General features: G+C 35.4%; 1 protein-coding gene across 5 annotated transcripts; it reads left to right on the top strand.

Annotated features, from left to right (window-relative positions):
* Positions 1–134: 134 nt before the first annotated feature.
* On the top strand, positions 135–13,501 carry LIG6 (DNA LIGASE 6). Of its 5 annotated transcripts, none has more exons than XM_047297072.2 (19): positions 154–2,802; positions 2,938–3,055; positions 3,183–3,264; positions 4,432–4,525; positions 4,633–4,729; positions 4,928–5,030; positions 6,506–6,634; positions 7,374–7,421; positions 7,870–7,967; positions 8,120–8,185; positions 8,828–8,987; positions 9,084–9,191; positions 9,757–9,806; positions 10,197–10,231; positions 10,343–10,404; positions 10,485–10,646; positions 10,723–10,811; positions 11,935–12,034; positions 12,867–13,501. In XM_047297072.2, exons 1-19 carry the CDS (start codon positions 522–524, stop codon positions 13,170–13,172), a joined length of 4,188 nt encoding a protein of 1,395 aa, XP_047153028.1. In that variant the 5' UTR covers positions 154–521; the 3' UTR covers positions 13,173–13,501. The 5 variants fall into 5 exon arrangements, 3 of the variants coding, with proteins under 3 accessions (XP_047153036.1, XP_047153028.1, XP_047153019.1); XM_047297063.2 differs by having other exon boundaries at positions 157–2,802; positions 4,432–4,534; XM_047297080.2 differs by lacking the exons at positions 10,723–10,811; positions 11,935–12,034; positions 12,867–13,501 and having other exon boundaries at positions 139–2,802; positions 4,432–4,534; positions 10,495–10,644.
* The last annotated feature ends 928 nt before the right edge of the window (positions 13,502–14,429 follow it).

Here is a 14,429-nt window from a genome sequence, read left to right as displayed (position 1 = left end):
AATTTAAACAAAATATATGAATCCATCCAGATGATAAATTGTGAGATAATTGAAGTTCATTATATTCTCAAGTCTCTTGTTAACGGTTCAATATAAATCATAATATTCTACAAGTTTTTTCTATAAAGTGAATATGTTGTGAAATCAGTCACTATTATATGGATTATATTTAAACTCTCGTAGCTATAAAAAAAGAAAATTCTCAATTAGATTATTCTATCACATGCCACTAATATAGTTCCCTCATAGAAGTTAATATCTAAGCATCCTTTCATGCCACAAATAAAGTTATGCCTGAAACTGGAAACTTTTCGCCTCCGAACCTGAAAAAACAGACGTGGGAGAACCTCAAAGTAACAGAATGTGAACGTTTTGGCGCCAGTCAGTCACTGTGTCTCAAGCACCTGAAACTAGTTTTGAAAGCAAATACCATATCATTTCCGATTCCAGACCTGAGGATCCTCTTTCTTCTTCCATTCCTATTCCTTCTCATAATGTGATTGCTTACTATTCCAACTTCCATGGATTCTGAAACCCTAGACTCCACCCAGCTGTTCCTCACAGCCCTCAAAACCCTTCAACCCGACCCTCCTCCTCCAGCCTCCACCTCCCTCTCCCCATTCCCCTCCTCCCTCCCTCACTCCAAACTTATCCCCCACACACGCTTCCTCGTCGACGCCTTCCGCCACGCCGGCCCCTACTCCCACTCCTACTTCCTCTCCCACTTCCACTCCGACCACTACACCGGCCTCTCCGCCTCCTGGTCCCGCGGCGTCATCTTCTGCTCCGCCACCACCGCCTCTCTCCTCCGCAACATCCTCCACGTCCCCGCTGCCCTCGTCGTCCCTCTTCCCCTCCGCCAAACCCTTTGCATTGATGGCGCCCAAGTCACCCTCCTCGACGCCAACCACTGCCCCGGCGCCGTACAGTTCCTCTTCGCCATCCCCTGCGCCGATGGCACCGCCGCCCTAAGGTACGTTCACACTGGCGACTTCCGTTTTTCTAGTTCCATGGTTTCGGAGCCCGCCCTCGCCTCCTTCGTCGGTGCCGATGCGGTTTTTCTCGACACGACATATTGTAATCCTAAGTTCGTTTTCCCCTCGCAAGAGGAATCTATTGATTACGTTGCCAGTGTTGTGGAGAGGGTTGAGCGTGAGTGTGGTGATAGTAATGATAAAGTTCTATTTCTTGTTGCTACTTATGTTATTGGGAAGGAGAAGATTTTGCTTGAGCTTGCACGTAGATTTAAGAGGAAGATACATGTTGATGCTAGGAAGATGGAGGTTTTGAGGGTTCTTGGGTATGGGGAGAGCGGTGAGTTTACTGAGAATGGGTTGGAGAGTAATATTCATGTTGTTGGGTGGAATGTGTTGGGGGAGACTTGGCCATACTTTAGGCCTAATTTTGTTAAGATGAAGGAGGTTATGGCTGAAAGAGGGGGTTCCTACTCCAGGGTTGTGGGCTTTGTTCCTACCGGCTGGACCTATGAGGTGAAGCGCAGTAGGTTTGCGGTCAAGTGCAAGGATTCATTTCAGATTCATCTTGTGCCCTATAGTGAGCACTCGAACTATGATGAGCTCAGGGAGTATGTGAAGTTTTTGAAGCCAAAGCGGGTTGTTCCGACTGTGGGTTTGGATGTTGAGAAGAGTGACAGTAAACATGCTAACAGAATTATGAAGCACTTTGCCGGGTTAGTTGATGAGACTGCTAACAAGCATGAGTTTTTAAGGGGTTTTTGCCGTGGCCTTGGTGAAGTGGGTTTCAAGGCTGAGAAGGGTGTTAGTGATGTTCTGGAACCAGGTCAAGGCATGGGCAAGGAAGTCATTCCATTGCAGGAGGTAGAAGGTGATAAGAGTATTGATCCAGGTGTGGCTGTGGGTTTGCATTCTTTTATGGGAGATACTTGTACAGAAGATCCTACTTTGCTGACCGATGAAGAAAAAGAGAAAATAATTCGAGAACTTAGTTGTAGTTTACCCACGTGGGTCACCCGAGACCAGATGCTGGATATGATCAGCATCTCTGGGAGTAATGTCGTTGAAGCTGTTTCTAATTTCTATGAACGTGAAACTGAATTTCACGAGCAAGTGATTTCCTGTCAAACTCCTGTTTCAACATCCAAGTGCTGCACATTAAATGACACTGATTCATTTGCAAAACCTAGCCTTAATAATGCAAACAACACTAGCAAAAATATTAACATTTTTCCTAGTCAAGACTCTAAATCAACTATCCTGAGGCATAAAGTACCTAGTCCCGTTTCTCCTGCCAAAAGGAAGAGAAGCAGTGACAGTAAGCCAAACAAAAAAGGCAAAGCCAAAGCAAAATCCGAACCAAGTGATTCAAAGCAGTCCACACTTACAAGATTCTTCAAGAAAGTAATACCTGAGATTCCTGGTGGTACTCAATCTGATAATTCTGAACCAAAGCTTGAACAAAGCTCTGAAGTTGAAGACTTGTTGCCAACTGATGTTGGACAAATTTACAAGGATGAAATCGATCAATTTTTGCAGATAATAAATGGGAATGAGTCATTAAAGAACCATGCCATGACTATAATTAAGAAGACAAAAGGAGATGTCAATAAAGCACTGGATATATATTACTGTAATTCTGGAAATCTTAGCGAAAATGAATTATCAGTTCAAGAGGAGAGCAAAATTGATAGACCATTAGTAAAGAAACATGCATCAGAGGAATTAAGAATTATGCCAGATATTTCTGGGCAGAAAGTGTTAAAAGATAATGTAGATGCTACTCAACTATCTCTACCACCAGAGAAATACAATCCTATAGAACATGGTTTGTTTTAGTTTTTATCCCCTCGGATGTACTGGTTTAGAAGTTGTACAGCCCCATGCTTTTACTTTTACTTTTTACTTTTTATATTCCTGTTCTGTCTTGTAACCTATGTATACAATGGACATAAATGAGCAGCATGTTGGAGAGATGGACAGCCTGCACCATATTTACATATTGCACGAACCTTCAACCTGCTTGAGGGTGAGAGAGGAAAGATTAAAGCTACTTCATTGTTATGCAATATGTTTAGAAGGTTCACTTGTTACTACTCTTTGTATTATCCATTGCCTCTCTTCTTTTTTTATGGAATAATGAAACAGTTTTTCCCCTAATTGGCTAATTGAAGATCATTGTTTGTATGCAATGTTTCTATCACACAGTTTGTTGGCTTTATCTCCGGCAGATGTGCTTCCTGCTGTGTATCTATGCACAAACAAAATTGCTGCAGATCATGAAAATAAGGTAGGTTTCCTGGTCTTGACAATTTGGTCTTATAATCTTTGTCATTGATGAGAATGAAACGGTAGCTGAGTAATTTGAAAATAAATGAATAAATCAAAGTAAAATATTTATCCTTTCCTTTGCTCTTTTATATGTGCTGTATCAATGTTTTAAGCCTAGGACCTAATTTCCTTGGTGAACGCATGAGCACTTTGTTATGTATGGCATTTTAGTCCTTCATCATAGCTTGAGGGCGACTGTTTGTATCAAAACTGGCCATTTTGTATTTCTACTTTTTCTTTGAATTTCTATTCCTTATTCTTCTTCAGTTTTTTTTTTTGGATCACAACAACGAGTGTAACCATGATTTCAACACCCTAATTATTTATTTATTGTTTTATGGTAAAAGAAGCACGAAGTGCCTCTATTTTTTTTCTAAGAATACTAAATTCAATAAAATAAAAGAGTGGTTTGCTGATTGATAGGTTCAAGGGTAACATTTATGTTAGAAGAAATAAAAAGGACAGACAATTATAACTGTCTGTGGGTAGGTTATAAAAGTCTGTGTAGACAGTTATTTTAGCAGGTTTTCATTGTTTTGTAAATTCTGAAAAGAATAGGAGGAGTGGAGAGTTTGGTTCTCTCGAATAACTAGAAGTTGTATGTGTTTGGTTTCTCTACATTGGAGGAAACATGGTGTGTTGTTGGAATAAAGATCTGCAGTTTCTAAAGTGTATTTCGTTATAGGTCTGAATACCTATCACTGATACAGTGATATGCATGGCTTGAAGAGTGTAGTCATAAGAATGAGTAGAGAACTATGGAGAAAATATAGGGGCTAAATGGAACACAAAAATGTATAAACCAAAGTCTCACATCCCCTTTAGATATAGTTATAAATAACGTGTGAGCATGTAGGAAGCAGGGTTCACTATGTCACTCTGCATGATTTTTCTTCCCCCCTTGAAGCGAATAGTATTTCCAAGTTCTATTAAAATTGACCACTAAAATCTATCAGTCAATTTGAAGATCACTTTATTCAAACAATAAAAATACCTATCTGAAAACATAATTACTGTTTCTGGTTGTTACTTGTTTAAGTTTGAATGAGAATAGGAGTGTGCAGTATTGCAATAAGAGTGTTGTTATGCACTAACAAAGTTCCTTACATTATACTATTAATGTCAGGAATTAAATATTGGTGGAAGTTTAGTCACTGCAGCACTTGAAGAGGCCTGTGGAACAAATCGTTTGAAAATACGGGAGATGTATAACAAATTTGGTGATCTCGGTTCGATAAGTTTTTTCATAGTTTTTTACTGTTTTACTACTAAACCTGTTCCATCTATGAGGATTTTGAATAACTGAAATAACCTGCAATGGTTAAAGGTGATGTTGCTCAAGAATGTCGTCAAACACAGAGATTACTTGCACCACCTACACCACTTCTAATTAAGGATGTTTTCTCTGCGCTACAAAAGATAAGGTATTAATAGCCATTCTGTTTTGTATGGTAACCTAACATCACACAACGGATATTATACCTCCCAATTGTTTATTCTTCAAATGTATAGTTAAAGTCAGTGTTAGGTTTAGGGTCACATGTAATTTAAATGTTTGTATTGCTCTTTAGTTAGGTATACTTTTAGTTCTGCTCTACATGCTCTCATATAGTGTTCATCAGTGTACAAACAGGCAATGGAAGTATATCTCGCAAGAAAGGCATCATTGTTCATCTCATGCACTCCTGCCGAGAGAAGGAGATGAAGTTTCTTGTTCGGACCTTGGTAAATATCTTTTTTTTTTTTTTGTACATAGAAGTTTGGTGGGAGGGAAGCTTATCCTATTCCAGGGTCAAGGCACTTACAGTTACAAATTGTTATATTAGATGTTTATCCTTATTAGATATGCCATAAAGCTTATTAATGGCTTATAGGGGCACTTACAGATTGTTACGGTTAGGTATTTATCCATATTTTAGATAAGTTTCATCAAGGTATGTGTATACTGCTTGAACTGGGTCTAAGGAAAAAAAGATTCTAAGGAGTGAGGAATTTGGATTTGGGTTTATCTTATATCAAAACAGATGAGACCGTGACTTGATTTATTTGCTACGTGCAGACATGACATTTCTTATGGTGATCATAAACATGAGAAAGGGGATGTTCTTATGACCAAGAAGGCAAGAACGAAGCACAGTTTATGAATTGACCCAGCTTTTACTTCACTTTATCTTTAACCCAGCAGTGTGCCATAAATCACCTGGAATAAATCCCTTTGTAATCATCCTTGATTTTAGGGTCTTCAACTTAATGTACAGGACTTGCAATAGTTGTGTCCACTTAACAGTGTTTTTTCCTTGTCGTGGTCTTAGTTTGCTTTTGTGATTACTTGTTACTCTTTTTTCTTTTTCTTTTTTGTGTAATGTATATTGTGTGCAAAATCATTGCAAACATCTTCATTGAATAATATAATTTATTAAGCACCAAAAATAATGTTTGCCGTTAAGGATTATGCAGAGAGGAAACATGATTGTGAGAAAATACTGTTTCCTAACTTTTCCATTTAATAATACGGTCCTCCATGCCATTAAAAAGCAGAAGCACACAGCAAGCCTTCTTTCTCAATATTGAATATGTAGAAACTATTGTAATCTGAAAGAACCAGAGAGAGAAAACTAAGGTTTATTTCAACTGGAAAACTGAAATGTCTAAAATATGTTTATTCCTAGTACAACAGTCTGTATTTATACATATTAGAAAGCAGCAAGCTAATCCAATCATATTACACTGACAGCTCATCGTAGCTAACTTATAGGTAATCAATCAGTTGCAACTGGAAATAAAAAATCGAGAGGTACTGAGTGAAATCCACATAATGATTTTTGTGTCTTAGTATATAACAACAAACCCTCTGACAGATATTTGAAGGAAAGATGTGGTAATTTGTATTTTACACATAATAATCAAGTTAAGAAGTAGGCAGTTCCCTTGCATGCCTTATTTACCATGGTATACTGTATACAATTAAATCCAAAGAGATTTCAATTACCATTAGTTCATCAGCAGTCATATATATCAGACTAGGTTGTGTAATCTTCTCTCTACACATTACATTTCAATATCTATTCTGAATGTATGTATGTGATGGTGACTGGTAGTATGCTTCTCTAATGCCTTGAATCAATATATAGATAGATAGACAAACAGATTTTGTATCCTTGTTTGCTTGAGTCCAAGTTTGAACTCTGCTTTATGTGTAGGTTAGGAACTTAAGGATTGGGGCCATGCTTAGAACTGTTTTGCCTGCATTGGCTCATGCTGTTGCTATGAATTCTAGCCCTACTTTTCACCAAGGAGGAACTGCAGAAAATTTGAAGGAGAAGCTTCAGGTCCATTCAGCAGTGATATTCTTTTACCTATGGTCAAGTTAATGTATTAATGTGCTATTTTGTTTCCCTATTTTCTTTTTAATGATTGATATTATTTTTTCATAATAATTACTTTTCATCTACCATTTTCTATGTAGAGGAACTTCCATTTCAAAGGATAATAGGAGATAAGATTTTGTTAGTATACAAGATAACCTTATTTAATAATACATTTAGGAAAAAAACATGAGTAACATATAATACAAGGACTTGTTAGAAGTTTTTAGTTCAACTATCCAATGCTAAAATGCTTTAATGTTCATGGGTTGTGGTTTTCTAGGAAGTTGCCTCACTTGTTATAAATCCGAGGGAATAATCTCCAGTAATTCCTGAAGACTCTATTCTGTGTATACGGACTATATGCAAGACCTGTACATTACATTCTACAAGAATAAATGCTTCCCTTCTCTCAGATTATGTTCCCTATCTTTCTAAATGCCCTCCTTCCAAATTCAACAGACATCATCAAGATGGTTGTTGCTTTAAACCCCTGAATGTCTAGCAATGGAACAACAAAAAATTTCATTTACATTACTCGGTATTAATACAATAGAAGAAATATTTTCAGATGAGAGGGAGAGAAAAAAGTGCAGTAGCAGTTAAAACAAGGTTCAACGGGCTTGTTTTGTCTGTAAAAAATGTTCTAATAGTAGAATTGACAATTTATATCTGTCACTAAATTTTTTTCCTCACTCCCCAGGTTCTTTCTATGGCAGTTGTTGAAGCATATAACATACTGCCAAATCTGGTAAGTATTGTATATTTGAATTGTGAGTCTTGCATTTAGGTAGATTTTCTGGTTGAGACCACAACATTGTTGCATTCATTAGGCTGATGTTAAGACTGTATAGTACTCTCATGTGGTAGGAGATAGGAAGCTTGGCAGGCACTAAATGTTTTCTTGTTTCTGAGAAGCTGTTGTTGAAAGTGAGAAAGTATAGGCATTATAATAAGTTTATATCTACTGCATAGATTAATATGATCAAATATTGATAATGCTTGATATACAATTTTGCCAGTGCTTTCTCTTTAGGTTCCAATAACTTTGTTTAAGTTATGATTTTCTCTTGATTGTCTGTAATTCAAATTTGTTTGTTTTAAGGTTGATTCATGAAGGATAATCTGCCTAGTTTTGACTCTAAGTAATAAAGCAGTCTCATGATGTTAAAAAATTTCATTGTCATTTACTTATGCAGGATCTAATAGTTCCATCTCTCATGAACAAAGGCATTGATTTTTCGGTTTCAAGTTTATCAATGGTTCCAGGAATACCAATTAAGCCTATGCTAGCAAAGTATATACTATTCCATATATTGGCCCTTTCCTCAAATCTTGATGATTTGATTTCAAGTTTCTAGAAGCTTTTCTTAACTTCAGTGGTTTTCAGAAGTCCTCACTTACTTTATTAACTCCCAATTGATTCTTTTATTTTCCATTTCTTCATAGGATCACCAATGGTATTCCTCAAGCACTGAAGCTATTTGAAAATAAAGCATTTACATGTGAATATAAGTATGCCCAATTCCTTAATTAGTTAGTTGTTTCCCTTTTATGTTCACTTCTCTCTTGACATGTCATTGCATTCAACTAATTAATACTTTGGTGGTATATATTAGTTGGGTCATACGAAATTTCAGTCAGAACAGGTTGGTTGTTAAAGCAATGTGCATATTAAAATAGTAATTTTATCTGCAATTCTAATCACTTCAAAGTTTGTCAAATTGTATGTTAATGCTGTACAATCCTGCATCCTATACAGTTGCGCTGCCTGTCTTCAGTCATGTGTATACAAACTTATGAGATGATGTTCTGTTAAGTTTTCTTGACTGTGAATTCTAATGTTTTTTCCAATTTGACTATTAAAAAGAAAAAGACAACATCTTTTAGTATAAAAATTGAAGATTTAATCTTTTAGAAATAATCTTTACGATGGTAGGAAAGCTGGTACAAATCAGAGTAATCAGATTGTCGGTGAAAAAAAAACCAAAATTTTAACATTCTGAGTTTCAAAATTTGTGTGTTTATTAATACCTTTTAAGGTGGTGATTTTATTAAGAGTTAAGATCCGCTTCTGTATTACTTATCTCTCTTGTTCTCGATGAATTGCATTTTTCTTTCACACCACTTGTTAAATTGAGTTTGATTTAATCCCAGGTATGATGGTCAGCGGGCCCAAATTCACAAATTAGTTGATGGATCGATTCGTGTTTTTTCTAGAAATGGGGACGAAACAACTTCAAGATTTCCTGATCTGATTGACATAATCAAGGAATCCAGCAAGCCTGTTGCATCAACTTTCGTAATGGATGCGGAAGTATAACAAATTATTGCCATGATATTCTTTATATTTGTTCTTATTAACTTAGCTCCTAGTATTCACTCATAACTTTATGGTTCCTGTACCTTTCAGGTTGTTGGTATAGACAGGAAAAATGGATGCAGGATTATGTCTTTCCAGGAGCTATCATCACGTGGGAGAGGTGGAAAAGATGCGTTAGTTACAGCAGAGAGCATCAAGGTTGGACATTTGCATTTGGCCTATAAAACATGTCATTTGTATTAATTCTATTCAGTACTACAGTTCAAAATAAAAGACTTGACCTTAGAGGGAGCTTTGGACTTTCACAAGGGTTTGGCAAGAAGAAAATTACCCCTACTCAATAAATATCTTACCAGAATGCATGTTGATATTGGTTTGTTCTATGGAGAGCATAATTATTTAACTTCAGGTGGTAATTAACTTTGATCAAAACCAATTATTGAACAATCTTAGGAATGTTACCTGACTTGCTAACTTTTCGAAGGGTTTAGTCGGATGAAGTATTACAACATTTGTTTAATTATCAAGAACATGGAAATTTGAGAGGGATTGGAGAGCTCTGTTGAAATTATGCTCTTTTCTTTTTTTTTTAGTTAGGTCATTTTTCTTTGCTTTCGTTCCTTTGTATTTGCTGTGGTTTGGTTTTGCTTTAGTTCTTGTAGTAGGATTTCTTGTCATTCTTTGTACTTCTCTAGTTCTCTTGTTCAACTCTGTTTGCAGTTGAGTTCTTTGGATTTAATTCTGATTTCTTCTATTCGTGCAGGTGGATATATGCATCTTTGTCTTTGATATAATGTTCGCAAACGGAGAGCAGTAATTATCTTTTACTCAATTTTATATAAATATGTGATGAGCTTAGCAAATGTTTCGCATGAACACAATGGCCATGTTTGATGCATATTAAAGATGTTTTACCCTGACTACTGGATAAGACTGGATAGTATATTGATTATGGGGGATTATAGTGTGGGTTGTTTACAAGATGGCGCAAACAATTGTATCTTATGTAGCATGGACCATAAAACCAGATAGGGTTAAAAAATGTGGCATTTTCACATAATGCACAATTGTGCAGTTAATCAATGATGATCAAACATATGAATCTCAAATTAAACGCAAAGTAGGTTTGTCTGGGCAGTATTGATTTGATATATAATGAGACAAATTATCCTTAATCAGTTGATATATCCTTCGAATTTGCAGGTTATTGGGTTTTCCTCTACGCCTTAGACGAAAGTGTATGCATCTAATCATCCGTAAATCTTCTGCATTTTCTGAGGCAAAAATGTACTGTTACTAGTAATTACACTTTCGTATTAATCCTTTTGTTTGTCTTGGAAATTATACAGATCTGAAGGATTTATTCTATGATGAGAAACCTGGGTATTTTGAATATGCAAAGGAAACAACTGTAAGTGCTCCAGATTATGATTACTATTTTCTACTGAAATGTATTTAACGAAGGCATGTATATGAGTAACTTAAATGTAGATTGAAGCAGATGATGCTTGCTTAGCTTGCGAAGCCACATTAACTAAGATAAATACTTTCCTGGAAGAGGCAATCCACTCTTCATGCGAAGGAATTATGGTGAAAACATTGGATGTTGAGGCTGGCTATTTTCCATCAAAGCGTTCTGATAAATGGTTAAAAGTTAGTATTTGTCCTGCAGTACTATGGACACTTTAGGTATTAAATCTGTATCATGTTCTGATCATTCGTTTTGTAGGTCAAGCGAGATTATGTGGAAGGATTAAATGATACTCTTGATTTAGTACCGATTGGTGCTTGGCATGGAAATGGAAGGAAAGCTGGATGGTAATTTTAATCTTCATACTTTTTTCTCTTAAAATCATTTTAAGATGCTGCAAGGAAATTTTCATTAACTTAAAATTATTTTATCTCACATTTTTAGTAAGTTCTGTCAAAAGAATGCTAGGTGAAGGCAAATAATGGTTTTGTATCTAGAAATTTCATTTTCTTGAAGCTTTATCAATCTCATATAGTGGTGGTAGCTTGTAACAGCTAACACCCAAATTGCTAGTGGTATAGTGTATACTGAGTGGCTCTACTGCTCTTGTTGCACTGAGGCAGAACAGATAGAAGAGATCTCCAACAGATAGATGAGATGAGAAAGCATGGGGAAAATATGTAGAGGATAGGGTTTTTAACCTTTTGGGTGGTTGAGTTTACCCCTTAAAACCCTAAAAAATGACAGGTTTTGACGGGGGAAATTCGTTGTCAGCTACCACAAAATTGCCACTTTTTTGACCCATCAAACAGCAGTGTGACTGGACAACCAACTTTTACTAGGGGTTAGGTTGTGGAAGCAAGTGGTTAGGTAATGAGAAACCCTTGCATTCAGTAGTTAGGGCTATGCTTTAATCGGACATGGGTGCAAGCCTAAAGTTCTTAGTGCATAGTGTCTGTCCTTTTATTCTCAGATGCTCAGTACAAATCAAAAGATGGACGATAATTTGTTTTAGTATGAAATTTTTGTGTGATATATCTATGTTAGGTGCAACCAATAAAACAATAGTCCTATCTAACAAATTTAAAATATGAATATGATCAATAACTGTGATGCATTATAGTAAATATAAATCACCAAAAGTCTGAGTGGTACTTTAGTTTGAAAAAGGTGTTTTAAATATTATGTTCCATGTGATTGGTAAAAAAATAGCATAATTATGTCATGCAATAGGCCAGGCTTGGTAATTGGAATAGAAATTTGTGTCTCCTAAAGTCATGAAGTTTTATTATTTTGCTCACTGGTTGATATGCCATACATGATTACTTAAGAACTTTGTTAAAACAACAAATGGAAAATGAAGTGGCAGAAAAGTGTATGCATTTTTCTGCACCTACACAATGATTTTGTTTGGTGTGTGATATCGATTTACTTTACTGCTGTTTATCTCTGGATCTTTTACTGTTGCAGGTATAGTCCATTTCTTGTGGCGTGTTTCAATCCGGAAACAGAGGAGTACCAAAGTGTATGTCGTGTGATGTCTGGATTCTCAGATTCATTTTATATAGAGGTATAAATTATTGAGTTCAAAGTATTCTGTGCCACATGCCAGCTAACTCGAAGTACGACGTACTCTTTCATCTTAAGTTGAGGATGCAATCGTAATTATATTTTTTCTAACCCTGTGTTTGAAATATGAAGTCTTGAAACACCAACGTCGGATCTATGTTTCTTTTTCTTAGATAGTCGAGGTTCATAATAGTTGATTGTTAACCATTTTATGCCGACTTCTGCAAGTTAGTAGTCATTGGTCATTCATATTCAGGTAAATGGTATTCGACGGCACTTATAAAACATTTTAAACCTTGAAGAATAGCGAAAAAAAATTTCAGGGTGGGGTAGACTATTTTGTCTTGCTACTTAATCAGAATATTTAAAATCAAATTAATCCTTCGTATTAGCAGAATAATAATGTATTATGGTGTCCTTGCACGTCTAATTTGCATTCTGAGAGCAATCTTGAGTATTTTGTTCGTATAGGCTTGACAATTTTTTTTTTTTCAGTTTACAGAGAGTCGACAATTGAATTAATTTGTTAAACTTTAATAGACATTAAAATAAAGGTCTTTTACGGTTTTATTATTTTCTATGGCCTACTATCCGTGTTTATCATAGAAATTTGCTATGTAAAAGTAGCGGAGCTTTTATTGGTATCATGAAATAGATCATGTAGTAATGATGTAGGTTAAACTTATCCTTCTTCAGTATTAACTCATCCAGTTATCTAACATTGCGTAAATGGTGGTGCAAAAAGGGCTTATTGCTTTCTTTTTCTTTTTGAAGCTGTGTATTGGTGGCAACATTTTTTATCATTACTGACTTGAAATTATATTCCACTGCAGATGAAAGAATTCTTCTCTGGGGACAAAGTATTGTCCAAAAAACCGCCATATTATCAAACAGGAGAGGAACCAGACATTTGGTTTTGTCCACAAGTCGTTTGGGAAATAAAAGGAGCAGACTTTACAGTATCCCCAGTTCATCATGCTGCAATTGGTTTAGTTCATCCATCTCGTGGCATTTCAATCAGATTTCCAAGATTTATTTGCTGTGTCTCAGACAGAAACCCAGAAGAATGTAGCACAGCTTCCGATATAGTTGAAATGTTTCATTCTCAGACTCGGAAGATGGATGTCATGGCTAAGTAGTGAATGTATATAATCAGTTCTTGTGTAAATCATTTAGGTATCAGATTATTGAAGGGTTTAACATTTTGTATGTGCATAGTAGAAATTTTAACGGTAGATCTCTTGGCTTGTAGGAAGGACTCTTTGTAGGCCACAAAGAAGTTACCATATCCCACTTATTTTGTGCTAGCTTCTTTCTTCTGTTCCATCCCATGGGACTTTATGTCCATATTGATGTTGTGCTTCCTTTCGGTATTTGTGAGAACCACATTTTGAGATACTTTCATATTCAACAAACAGTCTAACATTAAATGTGGGGTGAAACAACTTAGGAATTCCTGATTGGTTAAGTGTTACGCATTTTCTTTCTTTACCCTTGTAAAACTTTTAGACATCTCATTTATTCCAGAATGAGGTTTTTTACACGCATTTTTTTTTATATTCTGGTAAGTTCGTTGATATGAAATGAATGGGAGGTTTTCAAGAATTTGATTAACGACAACAGTAAATTTCCTATTGCTAGCAATAAGTCCAAGTAAACATTAAATTTCTTCATTGAGGTATGTAGTTTAAAATAAAAATATCATTTAAAAAAACAAATTAAACATCAAAATTATTAAAACATTATTGGACATCATTCTAATATTTAAAAATATTAAATTGTCAACCAAAATAAATATAACTAGTAAATAATTATAAAAAAATTTGTGAAAAATGATAAATAAACAAATAAATTTCAATTAATGTCAAAAATTATACACTCCAGTATGTATAAATTTTCATTTATCACTTACAGAATGTGTAATATGTAACATTTACAAATTACACAATCCAAAACTATGATGGACAACAAAATACATATTAGAAACGTATGAGAACGACGAAATTGCAGCCAACCATCACCGCACACAAACATGCTTACGAAACCCTATCCAAAATCAGTAACCATGGAACTAACACCATGGTGCAAGATGAACTTCCAACAATAATTACTATTGTTAAAAATCATAAATTATCTTTCAACGTGTATTATTATATATCTTAGGAGCAGGAGTAATTTTGGGATTTTAAAAAATGTAGGGGTGTAAGAAGAAATCATAGGGGTGCAAGAAACAGTCATGATTGTTGGTGGTGGATGGATCAATCCCAACCTAATTCAAACCCATTTCCGTTTAACCTGGATTAAGTAAAGTAGATTGAATTTTATCTATATTATCTTAAAATCATTTCAAACAAAGTTTTTATTTTACCAGCTTAAAATTATTAGTCAAACACTAA

This window comes from Vigna umbellata, chromosome 4 (genome assembly GCF_029865625.1).
Source record: "Vigna umbellata cultivar VRB3 chromosome 4, Vumbellata_1.0, whole genome shotgun sequence".
Lineage (NCBI taxonomy): Eukaryota > Viridiplantae > Streptophyta > Magnoliopsida > Fabales > Fabaceae > Vigna > Vigna umbellata.
Note: the sequence above shows the minus strand (reverse complement) of the source record. Positions and strands in the feature narration are given on the sequence as shown.

What these genes read in the sequence shown, in the direction of transcription:
- LIG6 (XM_047297063.2), top strand. Translation starts at nt 522, where the DNA reads ATGGATTCTGAAACCCTAGACTCCACCCAGCTGTTCCTCACAGCCCTC. An exon ending in TTATGCAATATGTTTAGAAG is followed by an intron (nt 3,056 to 3,182) that starts GTTCACTTGTTA and finishes TCTATCACACAG; the next exon opens with TTTGTTGGCTTTATCTCCGG. An exon ending in AGTTTCTTGTTCGGACCTTG is followed by an intron (nt 5,031 to 6,505) that starts GTAAATATCTTT and finishes CTTTATGTGTAG; the next exon opens with GTTAGGAACTTAAGGATTGG.